Source organism: Apteryx mantelli, chromosome 1, assembly GCF_036417845.1.
Source record: "Apteryx mantelli isolate bAptMan1 chromosome 1, bAptMan1.hap1, whole genome shotgun sequence".
Taxonomy (NCBI): Eukaryota; Metazoa; Chordata; class Aves; order Apterygiformes; family Apterygidae; genus Apteryx; species Apteryx mantelli.
The window spans coordinates 86,900,444-86,925,820 of record NC_089978.1 but is presented as its reverse complement, the minus strand read 5'-3'; the positions used below and the strand labels follow the sequence as shown (position 1 = coordinate 86,925,820).

Genomic DNA, 25,377 nt, shown 5'->3' with positions numbered 1-25,377 from the left:
CTCAGCCCTACCCATGTGCCTGAGTACCCCTTTGCTGCCTTCAGGGGAGTGCGGTGAGGCCTCAGGTTTGCGTGGCAGCAGAGCCCGAGCGTGCGCGAGCGCCTACCTCTGCGCAAGGCTCGCAGGTTCTGCTTGGCGTGGTGGTGCAGCTCCTCCACACACGGCGGCCTCGTGGAGGGGAGGAAAATATTTCTTTGCTGATGCCAAGGTGCTCGGTAATAGACACTCAGTTTGCTCTCTACATCCAGGTTGGAGACAGCTGTAGAATGAAAACAAAACCCAAGATAAGACTTTGAGCCTCTGTTATATCAATTTAGCTAAAGAGCAAAGGATCTCACTTGGAGCAGAAGTAGCAAGAATGAGCACTGGAGATGTTACCTCTCCTCCCACCAAATAACAGTGACCATTATCTTCCCGGTGTGTCTGTACTACAGAATACTGCAGTGCATTTAGAGAACGCCTTTTTGCCTGATCACAAATGGCTGTAAGGAGGGAAGTAGGTGCAATATTATATCGACATTAAATGCATGGACTAAGGGATAATAATTTTATAAATGGCTAAATGAAAACACAAAAAAGCTAAGCAATGTTCGCATGGTAACATCTAGAGCCACGGCAGAGAGGAATGGAGCCCCCGGTTGCCCAGGATCACTACCAGCTACCCAGTCTCACTGCCAATCTGCTATCTCACTACATTATGCTGTACTTTATTAATTTATGGCATGGTCTGCTAGCTCATTGCCTTCCAGTGCATAAAGACAGAGATTAACTGGCCATCCTGCTGAGCGACTTTAACTGTAGCCTATCAAAAGAGGTTCTCTTAGGAGACAGGGATTTTTGAGGCACAGAAAAACTTCAGTTCCTCTAGAGAGAATCTTGAGAGACTTCCTGGGAAAGTTACATGAACTAAGTCCATTTAAGGAAGGAGAAAATTCCTCGGGAACTACAGGGACTCAGGAGAGATGAGTTTAATTTCAGTGTATTCAGTAACTAGTTTTACAAGGGAGAAAATACATAACTCCACAGTCGGGAAGTCCAGAGCCCTGGCATGGTGGCAGAGAGCAGACTTGCCCTGCTGTGCCGGTGGCCCGCAAGAAGCAGCGACATACTTTGTGCGTTCCCAGCTCTAGCGCTGGGCTTGTTCCTCCTTCTGCAGGCTTCAACACCGAGGGTCTCTGAGCATCTCCTTCTTGGCCACTCAGGTCTCTTGTAAAGCTAAGGAGTTGCTCTGTTTTGCTTACAGGCCAGCACAAAAATGATTCAGGAAGACTCTCATCGCCAGAAGAAAAGACGGAGGTAACTTGTAGGGGTCTCCCAGCCCAGCTGAGGAGCCAGAGAGCCAGCGTGTTTTGGGTTAGTTTTCCCCACGGGAAACACGTTCCTCTCCCTTCCCCTCATCTTCCCCAGGCAGCACAGTGCACCTGGCCCTGTTCTCCTTTGTCTCTCCTATCTCTGGAAGGAGACCCAGGAGGAGCTGCAAAAAGTGGAGCATGAGTGACCTCAGTCTCAGCACTGTCCTGTGCAGCAGGAGCCCCCATTCAAGGAGGATCCAAACAGCAGTTTGTAGCTCTGCATTACTGACTCTGCCTGTGTGCAGCCCCCTTCTCGAGCCTGTGTCTTGTCCACTTAGAGAATAAGCATTTCGCAGCAGGGACTTCCCCTTATATTGTTTTTACAGCTCCTGGCAAATGCAGTTCCCAGCCCCTTGCCTGGCAGAGCCCTAGGCACTGACACGATAGAAAGAGAAGAGACATGCCACTGTCATAAGACACTGCTGAGTGGGAGGTGAAGTCGGAGAACAGAGAGGTTGGCAGCAGGATGGCCAAAGCAGCATATTCTCTCCAGCTATGGAAATTGGCATATTTTGGGACTCTTACACACTCTCCAGGTTTTTGCACTCTCTGACATGCAAGGGCAGTTGCCCTTTTTTGAGGGGGAGTCAAGGCAACATGTCGGATAGCTGTTCTCTGGTGGAGTTGTTTTGCTCTTTCTGGTTTTGTTGGCTTCTTTAATGCAAAACAATATTCGCTTAGACTGAAGGCATATTGGTGTTCAGTATTGAGAAAGGCACTGGAAATGCTATAAAGGAACCGGAAAAGTACAGTAGAAGAAGAAGAAAGAGGGAGCAGACACAAGGGGAGAAGGCTAGGAACCACGCTGCCATGTGCAGGATGTTGACAGATTTTATAGGCTTCTTTGATTAAAAAAAAAACAACAAACCAGGTCAAAAAATGTTGTGGGTGTTGGAAAATGATAGTGGCATGATATGGTGATGGACCTGCTGGAGTTCAGGTTCTAAAAGCTTCAATGTCATTGAATGAAACTCAAGTTCTGAGTTCGGTAGGAAGCCTCTCTTTGCTTTTCAGTGTATTTTTGCAGATGGGTTTTTATTCAGTTTTCACTATTTTTGCAGTGCTACATCCATGCAACTGGTCATGTTGTCATACATGAATGCACCAGAACAAGAAAAAAATGATTGGTGGTGGGGCTTTTTAGGATGAATGACAGTAATGTCTAGGTGTTAACCTTGAGGATTTACTAAATAAATTGTTAACATTGTAATAACATAATGTTGCCAAATCGCAAGCAGGACTTTTGATGGCTTCTCTGTCCGTCACCACTGCAGTAGGTGAATATCTCACTATCACTAGTTGATTTTATATTTCCTTTACCCCTTGAGGGTAAGGAAGGTACCTTGAGGGTACAGACAAGGTATTGAGACACAAAGTAACTTGTCCAGATCCCATCTATCAGCCTGAGTGCTAGCACATTGCCTCTTTGGGAAGCTAAAGGCAGGACAAAAATTTCTAAGTGATAGTAATGATACTCCACCCATTATTTATATCACTGAGGATATGCGATATTCATGATCACAAATTGTACCCTGGAGGCTAATGAAATGTTAGGCACAAGCAGTTTCTTCATACTCCCAGCTCTAGTAGTTGTCTGTGATGGAGTTAAATGAGTGGAAAGTTTTACCTACTTATGAAATGTTCAGACACATTTCATTAGAATAGAATAGATTTCACTGCAAAATTTAACTTGTGTAAAGCTCTCTTGGCTTCAGCAGCAGTGTTTTACAAGTAAGAAGAGTAGGAGTTGGTTTAATATACTTCGTGTGAGACTTAAAAAAGAAACCAAGTGAATACAATTCTGCTATGCACTGGCTGTTCTAGGCACACATTGCTGTTCACAGATAAAACAGCACTAGCACGACCTCTGTGCCATCCAAGAAGATGCACCCTTTAGCAGGCAAGCTGCACAGAGCTGTGTATAGTGCTGTACCAGAAGGAAAATGAAGAGCAAATACATTGCTTGTCTCCAAATGATAGGCCACTAAGAAGCTTACGGTACCTTGTGCCGTGGCCCCAGCTAGTGCAGATCCATGTATCTTCTCTTGTTTTCCTACAGTAACTCTGATTCACACTGTCAGGGAATATGCCCCACTGACACCAAGAAAGCAGAAATATTTCACAGTATGCACTGAACAGTCCTTTAAAATATGGAAAAGCTGGAGTGGATTTTCTAGGAAGCCAGAATAGAAACTAAAAGATCTGGCAAGAAAGCTGTGAGGGGGCGAATGTTCTCTGTCTGTGGTGGGGGGAGAAGCTCGCAGGGAGGGAGAAATGCTGGGGAGGGCAGAGGACAATGCTGGCCCAAGGACAAATAAGTATAAACTTGCCACAAATAAAATTAGGCTGGATACAGGAAGACCACATCCCAACTTCAGAGCAGCAAAGTTTTGGAACAACCTCCCGGACAGGGGAAAGACTGAGAAAGCTCACCAAGAAACGACAGAGCCTGAAACATTTCTGCAGGGGATCAAAAGATGTGGTGGCCTGCTGTAAGAGGGACCAGCTTCTGCTGCAGTCTCTCTGGCTGTTGTTTAGCCTGTGGTCCTCCCGTCACATCTAGTCTGGCCCCATCTAGGGATCTGGGCGCAGACCCCTGGGACAATTGCTGTGAGGTGAAGGCAGTGGATGAAACTGCAGGACTGGACTGCTAACTCGCAGGACCCCTAAATGTCTTATTGTGTCTTACTGCTTACTTTCACCCAGTGATTTATATTGGGGCTGTTTTCATAGTGCCTAGCCTGAACATGGCTGTAGCCTCTGAGCAATATCACCATATGCATAATAAATAAAGCAATACAGAAACTGTAAAGCCACACCCTTTAAATTATTAACGACTGGGCATCAAAGTGAATGGGAAAAAAACCTCTACATAAACAGGAAATACAGCATTTCAGGCTTCACATACAGCTTGTTGATATATTTTTAGTGTGTGCTTTGATCAATTTAGAATATACAAGTGAATCATGCAAACAATCATGTTCATTTCATTCCTGAGTTAAAGTAATTGTCTTTTGTCTTGCGGGATGACAAAACGGCAGGAGACCATTTAAATGGATTCTCCATTACATTTTGCGGTTCCATTAACGTTGGCTGGTTTCCTGACAACCAATGTCAAACAGACATACTCTAATAGCTGTTCTCACGAGAAGGTTTTTGAAGGTTTCCAAATAGCTGTTTTATCACAGTTGATCATATTTACCATTTATAGACCCTTCTCATATCCACATCCTCTCCTTCACTCTCCCTCCCTCCCTCCTTTAACAAAGCAAAAAAAAAACCCTGCCGTAGCAGAGCTGGATGTGGATGCTTGAAGGTTGTGCGGCTTTAGCGCACTCAGGCGTCCTTGTTCTAATAATAACACCACAAAGGCCAAGCAACAAAGATTTCTGCTCTACTTATTTGATAGATACAGGGGTTTCCCCCCCACAACTCTGTCTGCTTCTCTAGATGCATGCCTCTCCCCACACCTCAGCTTCTTCTGTTTCTCAACTTTCTGTTCTTTTTTTTTATGTATTATTACAGCTACCGTTAGGTGTCAGGGGGAAAAAGGATAATTTCCTACGCTTCCTGGTTCAACGAGAAAGCACAATTTGGTGTACGGTGTGAAAAAGTGCAGAGCCTGGAGGGGATTTTAGTGGAGCAAGAGGAAGGCGCCTACATGATAAAGGACAGAAAGCCCAGATCTGTTGTGCCCCAGACTCCCGCAAGAGAAAAGCTGAATCTGTGGCTGCCGAAACCTTATTAAAGCATCTGGGGTCCAAAAGACAAAAAACGCAATTAAAGAGGTTCAGGCAAGCAAATAAGCCTATTGCTGAGTTATTCTTATGAGAGGCTCTAACAACGCAAGCCCTCCCCTCGTCTGTGGGACCCAGAGGAGCTGGAGGCAGCGAGGGCTGCGCACCCTGAGCAACTGCACGGCTTCTCCTGGCTGCACCCCAGGGTGCTGGGCACCCTCCAAGGCCACTGTGGGCAGATGTGGCATGTGAGGCTCTGTTTGTGAAGCCCTTTTTCTCCAGCATTGAGGAGAGGTTGACCTGCCATTTTAGCACATGCCATTTTTTCTAGCCATTTTGGGCAAAAATGGTAACATGGCTTTCGTGCGATTCAATGTAATAATGAAGCCATATATTGACCCAGCTTTGCATAAATAGGCCTATAGCAGCAGCAGGGTTCAGTCTGATCAAACTCTTCCAGACCTGCTGCACAGGTCAATGATGTGATTTACTGTCTATTAAGTTCATGTGCAAAACATTGTAAGAAAATTAATTCTGAGAAAGACCAGTTCATCTCAAATGCTAGATAATCTGGCAACACATCCAACTTCATCATGCATATTAGTGCATAAATTTTTCATTGAGGCAAGTGCTGAGTCTGATGTGAATTTTATTTATAGCCCTGAATGTCTCAAATGATTTCCCCCTTGCCACTAGGTACTTGTGTCTCGGCTGCCACATCCAGGGGGTTTAAGCCTACAATGCTGGCAAAAATCAACAGTCACTTCTCTACTGTGCACGCCCCACATTTTGTGCAATGCATCAGCAAGTCCTGTTCTTTCAAAGTAGCTCCCTCCATTGCTGCTGCCCTTCTCCTTGTCTTGCTGACCACAGGGGGCTGCCCAGCCTGGGCAATGACGGACACAGACCAGAGGGACAGGAGCCCAGAGCCGCCGGAGCCAAGACACTCATTCTGTTTTCTAGAGTTTGGCTCGCTCCCAACCATGCATGCGCCTCAACATCTCCCCCAGGCTTGGCTGATTTTCCAACTGCAAAGCCCACTGACTGGAATTGCAAATAGCTATTTGGATTGGCTGCCCTCCCACCCCATCTTCATTAGGGGTGCAAAAATGCCTGTGCAAAGGGAGCGTGTGGGCAGGGCTGCTCGGGGAAGAGCGGGTTATTATGAAGACGGCTACTTGCTCTTCAGCGTTTCGATCATCCAGCCAAGCAACAGCAACCTTACCATACCTTCAGCGACCGTGCTGACAAGCATACGCATGCGCACAACTTCCCTTGCACCTCCAGGTGACAAGGTGACATGTGACTGGAGCCAGAAAGTCAGAAATACCCTGATGGCTTGAGGCACCCCGTTGGCCTCAGGAGGCACGGGATGCCGTGCTCCATCCCCACACCAACCTAGCAGCCGAAGGGCAGCTACAGCTCCTGTCCCCATCAGGGCCAGGGCAACCCTGGCAGGGAAAGCTTTCTTCTCAAAGTCCCTTGGCCACAGGGGATGTCACATGACCATCCCAGTGAGGTCCCCACCAAGGACACTTGGCCGAGACCTGCGTGAGGGCTGGTGTGGGCACCAGCCCTGTGGGCACATGTCCCAGGAGGCTCCCAGGGACCAGTCCCAGCACCCCAGCCCCTCGGGGCTGCGGAAACCCTGCCGGCGCATCCTCTTCTTGCTCTCTCATGGGGACGCTGGTGCTCCCAGAGACATGCAATAATGGAGGCAGGTCATACCTAGGGCCTTGGCAGGGCTTTCTACATGCCTCTCACAGGAGACAAGAGATACACGAATCTGAATGAAATAATAAGCTGCGTGCCAAAACCCCTGTCTCGTTCACCTCACCCCTCCTGTGCGTTTGGGGGAATTTGTTTGGTGTTTTGAGAGGATTCCCAAATCCTCCATCATGTCTTTTGTTTCTTCTTCCCCAGCTTTGATGTTCTCCTAAGTGAGGGCACTATTCGGTGTGGACATTTTCCTTTTAATCCTTGCAGTGCTACTGTCACAGGGCTGTAGGTGACTAACAGCCCACTAAAGGCTGTTAGTGCTCCAGTGCTCCTCAGTTACTTCTCTCTGCCAGTCCAGACTGGAAAACCTGCTTTGTAACAGCTTTGCCCATACTTATTTTTGCCTTTACAAGGGCAGAAAGATGGAGCTGCGGAGCGGACTCCAGCAGTCCAGGTCCTGAGACACTGGTTTGGGCGACTGGTCTAAACCTGAAGCCTGGATGCCCACATCTGCACCGCCATCGGCGCTCACACACACAAAGCAAAGCTAGCTCCGGTGCTCCTACACAGGCAGCAACTGCCTTCCAGAAAAAAAGGAGCAGGGACATGACAAAACAAGTTAAGTCTTTAGCTCTGTGCGGAAAACAATGTTAGCACAATTATTATTCTGTTCCGCACTCATGGACAGACAATTTAGCAAATTGTTCAAACTCAAGCAAAAAGGCAGAAACCTAACTGACAGCAGAAACCGTACCTCTGGAGTCCATAATCACAAGACCATGATCTCTTAAGCTCTTTGCATTGTTTTTTTCTTCCCAATAGTTACACTTTTCATGTTGCAACCATAGTTTCTTAGAGCATCCCCATGACATTTTGCTACCTCTAGTTATGCCACACATATATGGAAATAACAGCTATTTAGGAGAAAAATCGACAGGTGGACAAAACCCCATCCATATTCAGTGTTCAGTTACCTGGAAAGATTAAAATACTGGAAAGCATATGATTTCAATATCATTTTCACGTGCAGATCCTTCAATTTTGCATTTACCTGCTATTCAGGTAACTGGCACAAAAACAGACATAATTCAAGAGGGTTAGGAAGTGTGTGATTCTTATATATGTAAGAAGATTAGGCTGTTAAGCAATATGCACTTATGTGAAGAGTACCACATGCTAATCCCCTTCTTGGCTTTGCTACTTTCAATCACCATTGGCAGCATTTGAACATATTTTTAACTGCTTTCCCTAACTGTCAAGCAAGTTACAGTGGCCAGAATGGGACTTGTTACTTCAAAGTGCTTCAAAGATGTCACTGAGGGACAGACAATAACCTCTCAGAAGTACACAGGATTTTATAAATTTAAGCCTTCATTCCTGCAATGTTCCTCCAGCCAGTGGTTTTGGCCTCTCCTTTTATTCCTGCTCCCCCGTCTATGTTTTACATGGCCTCCAAGAGCAGCTGGGAGTGAAACAGCTTCATGCATTCAGCTACCAAATAGCAGCAAATGTAGCCAAACACAGAAGATTTGGGGAGGGAGGGGGAATGTTCATTAATAGATTTGCCCTTCTTACTCTTGAGCCAGCCAGGAGAGAAGAATGGCATTTTTATTTTAGGGGCACATGCGTGCATATTATACATAACTATGAATATGTGCATGTGCAGTTGTGCGTACTCCCCAGCCCCATCCCACTGAGCTCTGCAGAGGAGAAATCCCTCTGGACCTCATCCATTCTAATGTATGGTGACAGAAAGTGCTGAAGAGAGTGCAACATACTTATCTATTAATAAACATCTAAAATGTTCAATAATGCATGTGCAGCCACAGTGTTTCCATGGTCCTTGTTCAGTTACAGAGAGGAAGAAGCCCATCAGGGAAAGCAGGTTAGTAAGCAAAAAGGAAAACTACAGATCAGGTCCGGCTTTATTCCCAGGGCAGCGGAAGACGTGGCTAGACAAAGTTTTCTCAATTGTGTATGTGGAGGCATACAATTAAACTTAATCCAGTTCTATTTCTGAGACCACAATCCTGCTGGAAAGTGATTCATGCCCCAGCTAACAGCGTTTCTACCAGAGAGTGGAAGTAATACAAGAAGCAGCGCTGGCGTTGCCTGCAGGGCAATGGTAAAAAAGGCAGAAAGCAAGTGAGTCCTGCCAGGCAAACTTCAGGTTGCTGGTAGCTCAACTGTTCTGCAGGATGAGTCCATATTCATTTCAATTTGCTATCATGTTCCAGGAGAAAACAAAAAAGATATTTAGGCAGTAAATAATGTTAAAGAAAAAAAAAACAATTACTTTAAGGTTGCTGTGCTTAATGGTAGGTATGGTATGTTAATAGCAAGGATAACAGGACATCACATGCACACATATATTTGTGTTTGGCTACATACACAGCAGAGCATGTAACTGGAATCAGTGCCCCAAGAGACCCCTTTCAATCCTACATTCTTAATTAGTTTAAAACACTTCTTTTAATCTGATGTGCTTTCAGTGCTTGTCAACACATATTTCTTTCCACATCGACCCTTCACATTACTCCCCACTCTTGTTGATAGGCAGCAAGGGAACGTCTCTTATCTCCAGCAGTGTAGTGTGTGGGATCTATCATACACTCAGTAAGCACATTTTAGACATCTTTAGCAATTCCCTCTCGCTGCTCTGCTATTTTTCTCCTGCACTGATTCAGCCCAAATCACTACTGAGCTTGCCACAGTTACTCCAATAGGTAACCATAACGCTCTCCCTTTTACCATGAAGGAGTGTGTGGTTCACTGTGATGTTGTTCTCAGAACTCAGCTGCCCTGATTTCACGTGCCAGCACTCGGGAACAAAGCTTTGCAAAATTCATGCACTATTCTACCTGCCTTGCTTAATGCTTACCTTCAGGATCTTGTGACAAAACCATCCTCCCATTTCCCGACAGCCTATTTCTTCATGGACTATACTACACACATTTTTGTGATAGGTCAAGCAGTGTTTCTGCAAGACAGTTTTAACCTGTCTTGCCTATGCTCCTACTCAAAACATTCAAAATTCCCCTGCATATTTCTCTAAACATTTATATCTAAAGTGGTCACTTTCCAGTAATAACCTTTTGAATCTGTGCTGAGGATCCTCTTTCCAGGAAGAGCAGAGGCTCTCACATTAGAGCCCCTACACCTATCAGTATCTGCCATATGAACAACCTCTCTACATTTGTCAGCATTCAGGCCAGCAGTAAAACACCAGGAGCCTTGAAAAGCCACACTGGAAGATGACAGTTGATGTAGAATATGTTGTGTTTGGCATATTGGAAGATAAGATTCGGATGACTTATTCCAAGTACAGCAAATATATTTCCATTTTCCTTGAAATATTCATAAACTATAACCTTCCATCAAAGCTCTAAGAGCTAGTCTCCATCAATTTCTGTGCCTTCTCCATTCATCTCTCAGGAGTGTCATTTAGCATCAATTATGCTCATAGTGCTGTGATACAAACACCTGTCTCTTAGACAAGTAGATTGAGGGCATCAACTTATTTTACACAGGACATCAGATGGCCATTAGCAGATGACGGCATTTTGTCTACTACTGAGCTGGCCCTCAAGCAAAATGATAACCTGTAAGAGAAAAGCCCTGTATCCCACTGCTTAATCTTATTAGTTCCTGATTTGGCTTTCCACCAGTAATGATGAAGTCACTGTTCTGGAAGGGCAACACATACTGTAGGGGAAAAATGTTATGAAATGTGTACAGTAAAACCAAACAAAAGGTCCAGGTTACATTTTGTACCTAGTATCAATGTATCAGGGATGTTTTTCTATGAATGTTTCCCCTATTACTGTTTTAAATTGTTCCAAAGATCTCACTTATCATATGTGAACTCACTACATCTGTTATCTGACCTCCAGGAAAAAAAATGCCCTTATGACTTGTGAGGAAGAAATGGTACAACCAAGAGAGTCTAAAGATTCAGAAAACCTCTCGGTCCCTCAGTCCCTGGGTGGGGGGTCTGAGTGTCACAGAGACAGGAGGACAGTCCCTGCCAGAGGAGAGGAAGGGGGAAGCCTTGCCCTTCTCCTGTCCCTATAGAGTTGCCCTCCGCCTCGCATGCAACAGGAGGAGAGAGAGCAGGGGGACATCTCTCCGCCACCCAGCCAGAAAGGAGGTTTGCCTGGGAGGGACCCATGGGGAGAAGGAGAGAAAGACTTTCCTCATTTGCACTGGTTTAACCTTCAGTGAACTGCAAGGGGAGGCCGGGAACTGGGCTCAGAAGCTGCTCCCAAGTGAAAAACAAGACTGAAGAGTTCATACAGAAAGTGAACAAGCAGGACCCCTTTTCCCTTCCACTGGCACCACATGTAGGCTGAGAAATCAAGCCCCCAAAAGTCAGGAACAGCAACCATGTGTTAAGAGCAGAAACAGTGGCTCATATTTCACACTTTTTCCTCCCCATCAGTCTTTTTCAGCGTGCTTGGCTAGGTGCCCTGAATGCCACTTAACTGCAAGTTGAGATAAGTAGCAACATTTTCTTCCAATTATATTTAGTAAATACTATGCTACTATAGCTACATGTGTTCTTTTGAATTACTCTCAGACATTTGGGGGGAAGACAGAAAGTCAGTCATCTCAGAGGGACCAAAGGCAATTCTTTCCTCCCCCAAGAGAAATATTCTTGCTGCTTCTGCAGTGCCATCAGACACTTCCTACAGAGGGACTGAGAGACCTCGTTCTTTCTCAGATCTTTACCTGCTCTGGAGGTCATGCCTGCACTCTGAAGCTTCTTCCTCAAAACAGCCCAGCAGCTTCTTTCCTTGGGTCAGGCAACAAAAATCATGCACAAAATTCTACTAAGTTACTCTGGTGCCATTGTAACAGCCAATGGTTGGCATGGCACAGGAGTGTAATTAAAGATATGACTGATTCATTGTGTAGCTCCTCCTTTGCACCTTCCGACAAAACTCGGATTAAATTAATACTCAAGTCCTTCGTCAGCAATCCTCTCAGATATTCCTTGGTGATTTACTTGAAAGTACAACTTTGGGCAATAGACTTTGAACTGGGTTTGCACGGCACCTAGCACAGATGGTTTCTGGGCCATGGTGGGGAGTATCCTATTTCAGCTTTTCCAGGAAAACCCTCCTTCAGTCTTCCTTCAGACAAGACCCTTCTGCACAACATTAGTGCAAAAAAGGCCAGAAGGGTTTGGAGAACCATGCTGAGAAGCCAGCTGCAAAGAAATAATATGGCTAGCTAACTTGGGGAGTTTCACTTGTTGAAACAGTATCAAATGCAGCCTTTGTTGTTTTATAAGGGGAGAAAGAGCTGTCTGAAAATATAGATTTCCCCCCCGCCCCTTCTATGTTTTCTCAAAGAAATTGATTTTAACCAAGAAATCTGCTTAGGGATGGGTTAGCCTTATAAGACAGGGGAGAAAGCACAACAAATTTCCCTTCCTCAAAACCTTTGCTCCCTGAGCAAAACCCACTGCAAGCCCAGGCACGCCACAATCCACATGCACAAACTGCAGGGCAGCAGCATCACTACACGCTCTCAAAGGCACCGCAGGCAAACTGCGACTGCTGCTGGGGTCTTCTGCTGACACCTGCTCTGCCCTGATGCGGGGCGGCTGCTCCTCCGAGGAAGCGACCCCGAACCATCCCGCCTCGGCGCACCAACTCCTATGCAAGCACCGCAGCCTCTCTCCATCCAGGCTTTTGGGCTACAGATTAGCTTCTAATGCAGAAAACGTGAATGTGTGTTACAACAAGTGGAATGAACTGTATTATTTATAGTACTTTCTATAGGCCTGTCTAAAAAGCCACTGAGACATACCAGATTGCTTTTTAGAAGGAACCCATCCAGATAACGTTTGGAAACTGTCTTTGTCGGTGATATTGTAACCTAGACTTAAAATGAATAACTTAGGTCAAGGGAAGTGATTTTTCCCTCTATTCTCATTGTTTGAACAACATGTTCTCATTTTGCTAACCCCGAGGCATTAATATTTTTCTGAAAAGCTGCATGGTTTTTACTACTGTATTTCAGGTCCTTGTGTACCTAAAATGGTATACAAGCCTGAAATGGTAAATGCTAGCCTGCAAATACAAACTCACCAGGCAGCATTGTTAGCTGTATCCCCTTGCATGTACCTGCAGAGGATGCAAACCTGTTACCATGCCAGCTAGGGAGCCCCTACAGCTCACGCCGGCCCTCTAACTCCTCTTTGAATCAAGACATGACAGCCAAGATGGTATCTAGCACACAAAAACACAGCATGAAAGTTAAAAATATATATTTTTTAATATTTAGCATGTTAATGTTAACACAGACTAAAATACAGACTATACTATGTTGTTATGATTAATATGGCCTTATAGGCCAAAACCATGTCCTATTGTTTGTACTCACATTTATACTACTAAGCGACATATTTATGCAGAAAAGCCAGTTGAGTTCTGATGTTTCTTTTTGATCAGCCACAATTGCTGAAGAGCTATAAGATTTGTTAGATGTTGAGGGATGTGGACCATTCTCTGTTGAGAGCTTTCAGTCTGAACACAATAGGGAAGGGCAAATTTTTGCACATTTGTAACTCATCTATGCTTGTGCGCATACGCTGGAGACACTACAATGTAGTTTTCAACACATTGTCTTTAGCGCAGCAGATATACAGAATGGAAAATAACTGCTTGGCTAACAAACATATAAAATAATTATCTTTGAAGTGTAGTCAGACATTTTATTTTGACCAAGTACTGAGCACAGTACACGAAGAGGAAAAACAGAAGGCCTGGTGAAATGTATATGTTTCATGGCATCCACTCAAAACCATTGCAGAAATCTCAGGTGTATTTGTTACTAACTATCAACATTACTATTTAGAAATGACACTATCCTGGAACACTGGACTGGAAGCTTTTAAACTCTTAATTGTAAGCAGCGAGGAAAATTAAGAAAAAACAAACTGTAGGAAAAGTTATGCTCTAATATCCACAGGAAAAGAAATTAAATCAGGGAATACTTTCAGGAAAGGAAAAACAGAAGGAAAAAAAGGAGAGGGGAAAAAGGACATTGTCATTAAAATTTTCAAGCAAAAACCGTAAGCAAAAAAATGAGGCCATCAAGTAGAAACCAGCATTTGACCTTAATGTATCATGCATCAAATGGAATGGTGAATCATAGGAAAAAGCACTCTTGGTTTTGTTTACAGAAGCAAAGACGACAATATTTCCAAGCATAAAGAAGCAGATAGTGGAAAGTAACCACAAAAGTAACTTTACCCAAGGGAGATCAGTCTCCCTGGAGTATTTCTAGAGCTAACAGATAGGTTCCTCTCTGATTTTGAGTACAAACGAATTTTAGAGTGCTCTGAATAGTCCTGTGGAAGTCCCTCTCTTTAAACCATGGAAAGACTCTTAAGACCAGCCGCTCTAAGCCGGAGAGCCCCACGGCATCATTAGGCACGAAAGAGGAGAGATCCTGTCGTAATGGGCAGAGCCGAAACAACTACTCTGAAACAGATATGGACATGCTAAGCTGTGGATGGGTTCCTGCATTTCCTTGTTGAATATATTTAATGGCAAATTAAAAAATAAATTGGGTCTCTTGTCTTTTGTTGAATCTAGACTCTCCTCTTCAATTTCTCTATGCTTGTGCTATCGCCGACAGTTTTTAAAACAGGGGACCCAGCAGGACGTTTGCAGTCCACTCTTCCAGCCTTGCCCACTCCGAGCCTCCAAGTGCTGCAGTGCACAGTAAAGCGAGAGCACTCCCTGCTTTTTCTTAACATATTTGCAGCTGTCAGTTTAAGAGACTGTTTTATATAAGAGAGTCAAGAATCACGCAGACCTCTGCGGACAGCCTCTGATCTCCCAGAAAACAACATCTTTCAGGCCTTGCTTGCTAGTGACCACCGGCAAGTGCTCAAATATAAATGTTGGCACAAACAGGGAACGGGGGAACAAAAGAGCCTTCCTTGAACCAGGGGCTGTGAAATAAACTGAGCCAGGTCACTGCTGTGCCAGAACTCGTCCGGTTTATTGGACTGCGAGGGATAACAAGGCGGTTGCTGCTGCAGGGACCTTTCCGCTGCTATTACAGCGCAAAGGCCATAGTTAAGCCAGCTAGCGAGGAATTAGGTGACTTTTAACTCAAAAGGTGAAGCGTTGTCTGAGAAACTGCACAAATATGTTCTTTTTAGGAAGAGGAGAGCAAACAAGTTCAGAGACGTGGGGGAAAAAAAAAGAAGCCAGACCAGGTGTCAAGTTTTGCAGTCCTTGCTCTGTCCTCTCGCGGCTGCAGCTCTGCCCGACCTCACTGGAAGCTGCGGCCACGCAAGGGCACAGGGTCTGGCCCTAATTAGCGCTCTTCCACTTCACTGCGTTCTCCTCTCCACCTCTGGTCTTTTCATGTAGATTTTCCAAGCAGCCTTAAAAAAAAAGAAGTGCTGGAATAGGTGCCAGACTGCTCTCGAGGCTGAAATTCTCTACATGTTGAGCAGCTCAAGACAGACAACGCCCCCGGATATACCCCAACTCCGATTTGGCAGGATCCCGTCTAGGGGGAGGTGGCCATCAATCTTCAATCTTATCAAATCCTGCCACATCTGCCAACAGAGGGGGAGGGGGAGCAATCGGAGCCAGCCTTTTTTATAATATCGATATTGTTCATCAACTCAGAGACATTTTATATACAAATACAGATCGGTTCACCACCATCTGCTTATTTTCTATGTAGTGTCTAAAGAATTGTTAGGGTGTTACCAAGAATATGAAAACAAGCTCTTATCCCTGCTGCTGAGCTTAAAATAAAATTAAAAAAAAAAAAAGAAAAGAAAATACAGGAATTGGGATGCAGTGAAAAGCAAAGAACGGAGATGGCATTTTTCAAACAGCGGTTGTCTGGGCTGCTGTTTCTGTTTGGAGATAGAGTTTGGTCCAGTAGGCAGGACCCCCAGCCTGTGGATCTGCATGTAGGTCCCAGCTCTGGCCCGGGGCAAATCACCTCCTGCCCTTCACAGCCACCTCTTGCCCTTCCATGGACCTTCTTTCCTTTTGTCTATTCTTTCTACCTTTGTGCCGTAAAGGCAGAGATCATCTGGGCTATTCCAATAATACTTTTTTTTTTTTTGGTATTACATTCCTCCAGATAAAAGGAGGCTTGCTGATCCCCTCCTAGAGCATACTCTGAAAAGTTGTGGTTGGTATTCCCCATGCTGTCGTTTTGGACTCACAATGAACAAGAAGAGCCTCTGCCATTTAAAGGCACTTCCAAAACACTGAACTGGATAAATAACAGACGCTTCATTATTCAAAATTATCCTGCCATGTTCAGTAAATGAAAAGGAGCCAACTTGCAGCACTGGTTGACTTCCATTAGAGCCCAAACCCATGCTGCATGGGGAGACACATGAATTCACTACCAACTGTCAGATTTATTATCATAAGGGTTTTTTAAACTACTCTATTTAAATCACAGCTAATTTGGGAAAAAAGACTGTTTCCTTGACTTGCTCAGTTGACAATTTCATCTTCATGTTTGTTCATGTTAGCAAGTATTGATTTCCTGTGGGATGCAGTAAATCCTAGCGTAGTGAGGATGACGTCATTCTTTGGCAATGTTTCTGTTATGCCAAGTCAATTCTAAAGTCTGAGTATTGGCATACTTAACACACTTTGATTTTACCCCAAAAATGGGACTCTATGTTGTTGCATAGAATTTTTTTTAAGCACAACTACTACTTTGTTAGGAAATGGCAGTTAGGCAAAGATTAATTTGAATGCTTGTATTCAAATTCCCCCTTTTCCCTTCTATTAGTACCCAATTCCTTTTGTCTTTGTAATATTTGATGAACATCAACATTTCACAAATACTACAATGCTTCCTCATTTTACAAGGGACAGAGCAGCCTCCCCACAGTTAGTACAATTCTCCCTACTTTCTGTGAAGTTTTTCATGTACTTCTAAGATGGGAAAGCTACAGCAAGACTTCAGCCTGTCAGAAGAAAATATCTAGACTTTAAAGAAAGATCCTCATTTTGACACAGAGAAAATTCTTTTTTTTCAGAAACTCCTACAGGACAGTGGGATAATTTTCAAGCTTTTAAGAAATTCCGGTTCTATGGCTATTGAAGTCTATGGCCACATACACGCTAACTTAAGACTAAGAGAAGCATTTGTTAATGGCTTGGCAAGAAGATACTCATATTTCTTCCCCTTCAGTGCCCTTCTTGCTGTGGACACTCAATGAGTAGGATCACATTGTTCCAGAAACACTGCAGCTAGAACTGGGTACTTTAAGCAATGATATCTGAAGTGACATACATCACTCAAAGAAACAAGTGTCAAAGCAGGGAGATCAGACAATCCCTGCTTTCTCATCATACTCATGAATCACTGACACAGATATATACACAGAACTGAACTTATTCAAGAAATCTCTAAGGTAACTCTTTGTATTCAAATATTCATTTTTGGGGTGAACGGAAATAAATTTCTCATCTATCAAAGAAAGCACAGCTTTTCAAAAGCACCATCGCTGTCTAGTCTGTGAAGATTCCTTCAACTGAGCAGGAAAAAAATCTCTTTTTTCAAAGCCCTGTTGGACCACAGCTTTGAAGTTTCAAGGACCTGCTTAAAGGCCTTTGGTCAGCCATCCTACCATCAGCCCACTGCCACATTGATGGACGCATGAATCCTCCTGTGGGAATGCACCACTGAACTGAACATCAGGCTGCAGGGGACGTCGTTCCCACCCTGCCTTGTGCAGGTAACCTGCCTTCTCGATTCAGCCTAATCTCCTGTCCTGTGTAAATAAACTGCAGAGAAATAGCATGATTCCTTGCTCTATCTGAAATGTGCTCAGACCCGGTGAAGAGTGGCAGCTGCAAGGAATTAGCTTTAGTTCTATGCTTCTTATACTCAAGGCATTTGGACAGCAAAAGTCCATCCTGACTTCTGAGGCTGGTGAAAAGTCTGTCCTCACATGCCTCGCTGCTCCAGAGCCCAGCAGGAGGCTGCTTGGATGTGGCTAAGCCCAGTCTGGCCAGCTTCACAGCAGTGGCATTTCTCACTAGCTAACAGGATTTCCAGAGTCAAATTCCAGTGATGAATAAGGACTTTCATCTTTATCAGCTCCACGATGCCTTTGCTTCCAGCCAATCCGGCTCAGTTACACACCACTTCGGAAAGTTATATAACATAGTTTCCCAAAGAAGAGACAGTCTGCACTGATTCTTGGACCTAGGTCTACACTTCTTTAGCTAAAACTTAAACATACTGTGTAATGGCCAAGGTAGCTATATTTGACTGGAGAATCTGGTCTAGGCTTTTCACCCCTCTGAATGTATCAGTGCTGCTTTCACTTGCATTTTCTGTTTCCTTACTCCCTTCACAGCTGATGCCTCCCTCCCTCTTTCTCCAAGAGTTCCTCTCACCGATCAGTCCCTCCTCCTCCCTCCTTTTAAATTCTGTTTTGGGGTGCTCCCAGCATCTTTACTGCTTGCTCTTGGCATCCATTATCTTCAAAGAAAGATCCTGATGTTCATGCCCTAAAAGAAGCCATTGGGTAAGAGGGTTAACATAGTTATTGCCCAATTACTTTAGCTAAAAGGGGTTGCTGAAACACATTTATTAAGGAAAGATGGGTACAGATGGACAATAACGAACAGTGATCAATACTTCAACAGTAAGAAAAGAAACGAACGTGGCAGGTTAGTAGCTGCAACACAACTAATCAATCACAAGTCTAAAGTAGAAAGGAGACCAAAGTTTCTTCTTTAGAACGAACCAGTTGTGGCTGATCACTTGTCTCCTACTCAGTCCTGGTCCCATAAATGCTGCAGCATACACTGCTCTCTAATTAATTCATTTTTAATGTGATTCAACCAGATAGATAGACTTAGGATTAGCTGTCCATCAGGTACATTTCTTAGCTGTACCTAACAGTTCCAGCAAGGCATATAAGTAAAGCATGTAAGTAGCTGGCTTTACTATTATAGCTGATAACAATGAGAGTTTCATTCTGAATTTTGTATTAGTAATCTCCCAGCTTTCATTCTATAAGAATGAAGCAGAATGTTCATGTTTCTTTGTACTATTTTTATATACAAATTTCAAATTCATAAAATTTCCAAGCCTGACAAATTATTGCATGCAGGAACTCTAAGTATAGGTGTTGGGATATCTTGATCAGTACATGGCAGCATATTTAGCACACAAGCTAGCTATACCTCCGAAAAGAATCTAGCATCTAGCTAACTCCAGCTGTGTTATCTGGGCTCATTTTCAGCTCTCTTCATTCTCTATATGAAGGTTCTTTGTGTTTCAATATGACAAAACGACTTTGGTCTTTCTACAGTACATTATACTGGCAAAGTGATGGCAGCTACACTGACAGAATTGCATTTTAGCAGTTAGCCTGTTCCCTCACATCTCCATACGCATCAAAGTCAAGTTATACTGATAAATGTTAGTTGGGCCTTTGGCTGGCACAGTTCTACTGGTCAAAGATCACACACCTTTCAGAGCCCTGTCCAATATCTTGGCACAAGCAGAAATAACTAGTGAAGAAAATGGACTTAAATATGCTCATTCAAACTCGTTAAGAGGAAAACAACCTTTTGGGTTCTGACTACATAAAAGAGATCTAAAAGTGTGGGACACTGCTGCATTACGGTTTTCAGCCCCAGCCTCTTTGACTGCAGTTTTCCCTCTTGATCTTTCCACACTTGACCTACTTAGTAAATATTTCTCATGCCCAGGAAGTATAAATTTCCACTCAGTGAAGCTGAAAGCCTTTTCCTGAGGTCATGAGCTCTTTAGGGATACATTGCATACCAGATCCAATTCTGATACCCCACAGACCACCATTCATAATATAATGTTTATTGCATGTCTTGGAGGAATCATTGACCATCCAGTGTCTCTGTTTAAACTGCAGCTGCCAGAAGATGAAAGTAGGGCTCTGCCTGCCCCCAAAAATCCACACTCCAGAAGAGACTCCACCATGACGCTGGCATCACAGTCAATCCAGGAGCTGCAAATTAGCTAGGCCAAGGAAACAACGATTTTCTTCCTTCATTTTTCAGCAAAGAGAATATCATGGGGCCACCCACAGTAGAAAAAAAGACTACAGAAAGAACAAAGTTGTTACTGTGCTTCAGCGTCTAGTGATTTTATTATGTCTGTTAAAATATACTAGTTGATATAGCACAGCTCCAGTACTTTTGCATGTATTGTTACTTGTTTTTCCCTGCATAACTTTTGCTAAGGTTGTAATAAAAGCCTGGATTCCTTTGCTCTGTCTCCCAGCTGGCGGGAAGACACCTCTCAGCTAATACCCTGCCTGCTCCGGGGAGAAGAATGACCCCTTGGACGCTGGCGTGGTTGGGGAGCCGCCCATTGTGTTGACAGAGGCAGCGGCTGGGAAACAGCACCCCACAGCACCCTGCTACCTTACTCCTGCGAGCATCACCACCTGGAAGCAGGCCAGCTCAGGGCCGGTGACTATTCTGGAAGAAGAACAAGACTGACTGAGAGGATCCAGGCAGTGAACATGACTTAATGAAAAGGTACCAACTGATCTGGGTGTTACGAAAGGGCATGGTAGAGCATGCTGAAGAAAAACCAAACGAATTATGAAATGTAAAATCTGCATTGTGGGAAAGCACAGACAAGTGCAGTGAATAAAGACCCAATGCAAGCTCAGAGAATGGCGCTGGAGTAAAACAAACTGGCACATTAATCAGCCATTGAATAGGGAAATAAATCCAAATTGGCTAAATACTTTCTGGTACATTTATGCAGTGATGTACAACTTACAGATGTATTTATTTTTTCATTTTGCCTCTACATGAATATGCATCCGTCACTGCCAAGACAGCAAAGGACAACAGTCAGTCATACGCTGAGATAAAAACAACTTGAGAGAAAAGACTTTATTGGACCTGAGAGAACCATTTTCCTCTGAGGTATACACTGGACACCTCTGAAGCTGAAACAGTAAAAAATGACCAAAAGCAGGTTTAGGCTGTGAGATACAGTACAGGATCTCACAGCCTAAACGTGCTTTTGGTAATTTTTACAGTACAGTACAGTATCTCGCAGCCTGTGGCTCAGTAGGAGCATGGCTGGAGACACCAAGCCAGGGGCAAAGCCTCACCTCTGTCCAGACTAGAATTTTATAGCAAATTCAAAGATTTGGACCGTGACACAACCGTGCGGTTTGGAGCCATCCCGCATCAGTGACATACGTCCATGCATTACTACAGAAAGTGCACCAGTGAAGTGCACCAGTGCTAGCGCATGTTGAATTCAAGGAGATTGCCATTAGAGCAGCGCACACCTTGTGTTTAAAAGGCCTTTCAACATATTCCAGAAGGGGTTTGCTTGTTTGTCTAATCCTAGAGCTGCAGCATCTCAAATGGCCTCCACCTTCCCAAAATGTGTGTTAACCCAGGCCTCCAGAACCACATCCGCTACACTTTCCATTCAAACAGCACAGTCATAAATCACAGCTCTTTTTTACAGATCAGGACAGAACATTTTGAGAATAACTTTATTCACCACAAAGCTGGAAGAAATCCAGACCAGCAGGGAAGTAAAACCACACGTTTTGATGAAGCTGACATCCCACCAGAACACTTTTTTAATTGTTATATGACACGCTCACTGTTTCACAGTTAATTGAAAAAATCATAAAGTCACAGAATTGTTCTGATCTGTAATAAAAATGCAACCATGTGCTACAGTTAAGTTCCCGAAACACAGCTAAACAGGGTATAATAATTATTGTGGGCTTGGCTCAGCATTTGGAGTTAGACATCCAAAAAATAGGATTTAGGAGGGTGGTGCTGAGATAGGAAGTGTGGGACAGACTAACTGCAAGGGAAAATTCCCTCTTTCTCTTACTGGCCTCCCTTAACATGCCTGGTTTTGAAGCAGACAGTTTGGAGTAGAGCTCTAGCAAGATGATAGTGCAAACCACACAGCTGGCACCCCTGTTGGCAAGTCGCACAGCTGTAACGCTAGAAGACAGACTTTGGTTATCAGCTCACTCAGGGCATGCCCTGAGGATTGCAGAGTGCCAAGATTGCTGGAGACAAACCACTTTGAGGTTTGCAAGTGCTACCACAAGACAGACAGTGAATAATACCTTGTCGGCAGGCCACATTACTGAATAGCAATAACTTTCAATAATAACTAATTAGTGTCACATACAGACCAGATGCTTAAAGATAGAAAGTGCTATAGCTCTTTCTTTGATGGATTACAATGCTGAAGTCAAGCTGGGAATGCTTTATCCATCTGCTGGACTGGCATAAGGAGTATCCGCACAGGAGGCAGGACTGTCCCTTTGGCAGCCACGTGTTGAATTTGTCACCTTCTCCAGCTTTAAGATACCATTATTACCACAGCCATTCTGCCTTGACAGCATGCCTGGGTCTATTTGATTATTTCAGGCTAATCACTGACTCCCTCCAGCTCCAGCTCCAGCTCCAGCTCCAGCTCCAGCTCCAGCTCCAGCTCCCCACTAGCGACCCAGTGTAGTGAAAGGAGGGCTCCCAGACCAGGAACGGCCTCACTCCTCCCATGCTCCAAGGAAACCACAGCACTGCCAAGGCCCCTTGCCTTCACTGAGACAAAGAGAAACCTTAGGGAAGCAACCACAGGCTGATTTGGGCTGGTTTGATAATATGGACATGATCGGTACTCTATTTCTCCACTTTTCTTGTATATCAAACAGAGGGACATATCTGTGTCGTTCATGTTGAGCATGTCACCTTTTCATTCATAAAAGACAGCCTGTATCTTTAATCACTTTGCCAGAATAATAGCAAAGAAACAAGCACTTGATTGCCTGTGTTATCAGACACTATTGGAAAAGTCTAGATAAGGATGCTGAACAACCTTGGCTTATTAGTATGCCACATGCAAACGCTTCCCCATAACCCAGAGTCATCTGTATCCCAGCAACCCTTAAAATTTCATTCTCACTGAATTGCCAGATCTTTATCAAAATATAATTACAGTCTTAATTTGGAAGATAAATTTTGATTGCCTGTGCTGTGCCAAAAAAAAAAAAAAAATGTCAGGTACACGAGAGCTGAGGTACAACTATTAAATGCGAATCTGCATGTTTTGACATTGGTGCATCACCTTTCTTCTTATAAGAAGTTGAGCTCTGATAACTAGCAGTAAGGTTATGTAGGGGTAAATAGGGAGGGACATGAAAAAAACAGACTCCAGATGCCATCAAATGAAATTTGTGACCAAACCCAAGGAAAATTTTGAAATCTGAAGCTGTATTTGAAGGTTATCACTATTACAAAGATTATCTACTATTATCATTAACAGGTGAATGATGCATTGTGTAAACCTGGAAGAAAACACCGGTCCTTCCCAAAACAAGAGGATATTGTAAAGAACTAGCCATTTCTCCAACTGTGTTTTCTTTTCCCCTTCAAATACTGGCAAAAAACAGCACAGTAGCTTACAGTTATTTCCAGAGGGTTCTCAAAATGCGAGGGTCACAAAATGGCTTCAGATTTCAGCAAATAGTTCTAGTGTTCATCTTAAATTTAACTGACAGCTTTTAAAAGCACTCTTAAGAACAGCCTTGTGGTTGATTCATTCCAGTAACATCTTCTGGCATTAAGAGCTTTGCTGTTATGAGGCTGAATGAAAAGGGTGCTGTATGCCTGTAACGATGGTAGAGTCCTACGTATGTAGGCAGTCACCACCTAAATGCCTCGTGTCTGCACACTTCACAGAGCACAAAATAGCTGTTTCTTCACTTATGTTAGCTAAGATCTTTTTTTCCTTGAAATGACTGCAGACATTAGGAAGCATGCATGTATCACAGCAGACCACAATCATCCGTCTTTACCATGTGCTGTTATAGTGATATATTATATATGATCCCACTCCCATCCTCTACATACAGTAGTATGAGGGCACAGTTGGAAATCTCATCACTTTGATCAAACATTATTACCAAGAAATACTACTGGATGGGGAATTACTCCTGTTGCTTCCAAGAATTGATATGATTACTAGTACTTTTCCAAACTCAAACATGTAGCCTATAAAAAAAATCCCAGAGGAACACAACCACTGCCTACTCTACCAACATAGCCCAAATGAGAGGAGACAGCCTGGTAGGCAAGCCACTGAGGTTACCTAGTTTCTGACTTATCAGACTATAGCAGTCCAAAACCACTTCAGTTTTACCCTATTGAAATGCCAGGGGGGAAAAGATAATTACTTGGATAGCAATGGCATAAATACAATTAGATGCTTGACCTTAGTGTTTCTTGGTCACACGCACAGATTTGAACTCATTGCTAAATTTAGAACAGTGAGGAAGTTCTTCTTTTTCTCCTCCCCTACACATACTCACAAGGACTGTGAGTTATTTTTACTTTTTCTGAAGCACTGATAAGGATCCTTTCTTAGGATAGATGTGATCCTGTCCCTTGAAACTGATTTCCTCAGATCTTGAGGGGGCTTTGGGTAGTGACTCTCAATCCTCTTTGTTATCTATTTCTACAGCTTTGATCCTCATTGCATACACTGTAAAATACCCTCTTTGACACACCTGTAGGCTTGAATTCATTCCGATGCAGCTCATGTTGTTCTCTTCTGAGAAGACCATGCGAGTTGAGAATAACTAGAACAGTAAGTAAATTCTATCATGTAAACATACTGACAGATTATGCTGTAGATAGAAAATCATGCCATGTCAGAGTTACAACATGAAAAATGCGTTTCCATGTAGCAGTTCCTGGGCAGCCATCAACTGCATCGTTCAAGTGAAGTCTCCTTCCTTCATACTCCATTGCCCCAACCCTCTCCAAGAGACTACTCCAAACCAAGTGCAGTTTTGACCAGTCTGGCACAAAAGAATACAGTTACTAACTAGTGACAAGACCCAAAGCCCACCAAAGTCCAGAGAGATAGTGCTACCAATTACCACATCTGTCCTCTTTGCAGTCACTTCTGCGCACTGGTTCCCATTTCCTGAAAACCATGTGCATGACAGACACAGCAGTGACACTTTTGCTGTATCAGTAGAAAGTTTTACAGCTGAATGGGCTCAGAGACTGAGCTGTTCTCTTCCCCTTGGTCGTGGGACCCTCAGTGGAGCTAAGTCATACTGCCGAAGCAATGGAGGGCAGGGAGGAACCATGACAGAAATGTCTAGTCAATGACTTCTCAAACCGTGAAACACTGCTAAGGCACTATGGACAGCAAATGAGGTACCCACCCTCAGTTACAGAAGACGCTTCCTATAGTGAATTTTGACTGAAATGTGACTGAACCTGTGCTAAAAAGATCAAAATGCAAAGCCACGCCTAATTCTGCTGCTCTAAAGTGGGACTGAGCACTTCTAGACCACCTCATCACTGTTCTTACCTGTTCTTAAAAAGCTTCAAAGAAGGAGATTCCCAAAAGCTCTGTAGGCTGCCTGTCCCAGCGCTTCATGTCTGTTTGCGCTTGCAAAGACCTTCCTAACCTTCCCTGCTGCAAAGTCGGCTGATTCCTGCGGGGACAGCCTGCAGGAGTGGGCACGCTGGCTGCAG

The 25,377-nt window shown here is 43.9% G+C and overlaps 1 protein-coding gene across 1 annotated transcript in view; it reads right to left on the bottom strand.

The window, feature by feature from the left end:
• Window positions 1-25,377, bottom strand: part of NHS (NHS actin remodeling regulator) — a 270,879-nt gene that overhangs the window by 26,752 nt on the left and 218,750 nt on the right. The window contains exon 2 of the mRNA XM_067297037.1: window positions 107-259. Within this exon, the coding sequence (XP_067153138.1) occupies window positions 107-259 (153 nt within the window). The remainder of the gene's footprint in view (window positions 1-106; window positions 260-25,377) is intronic.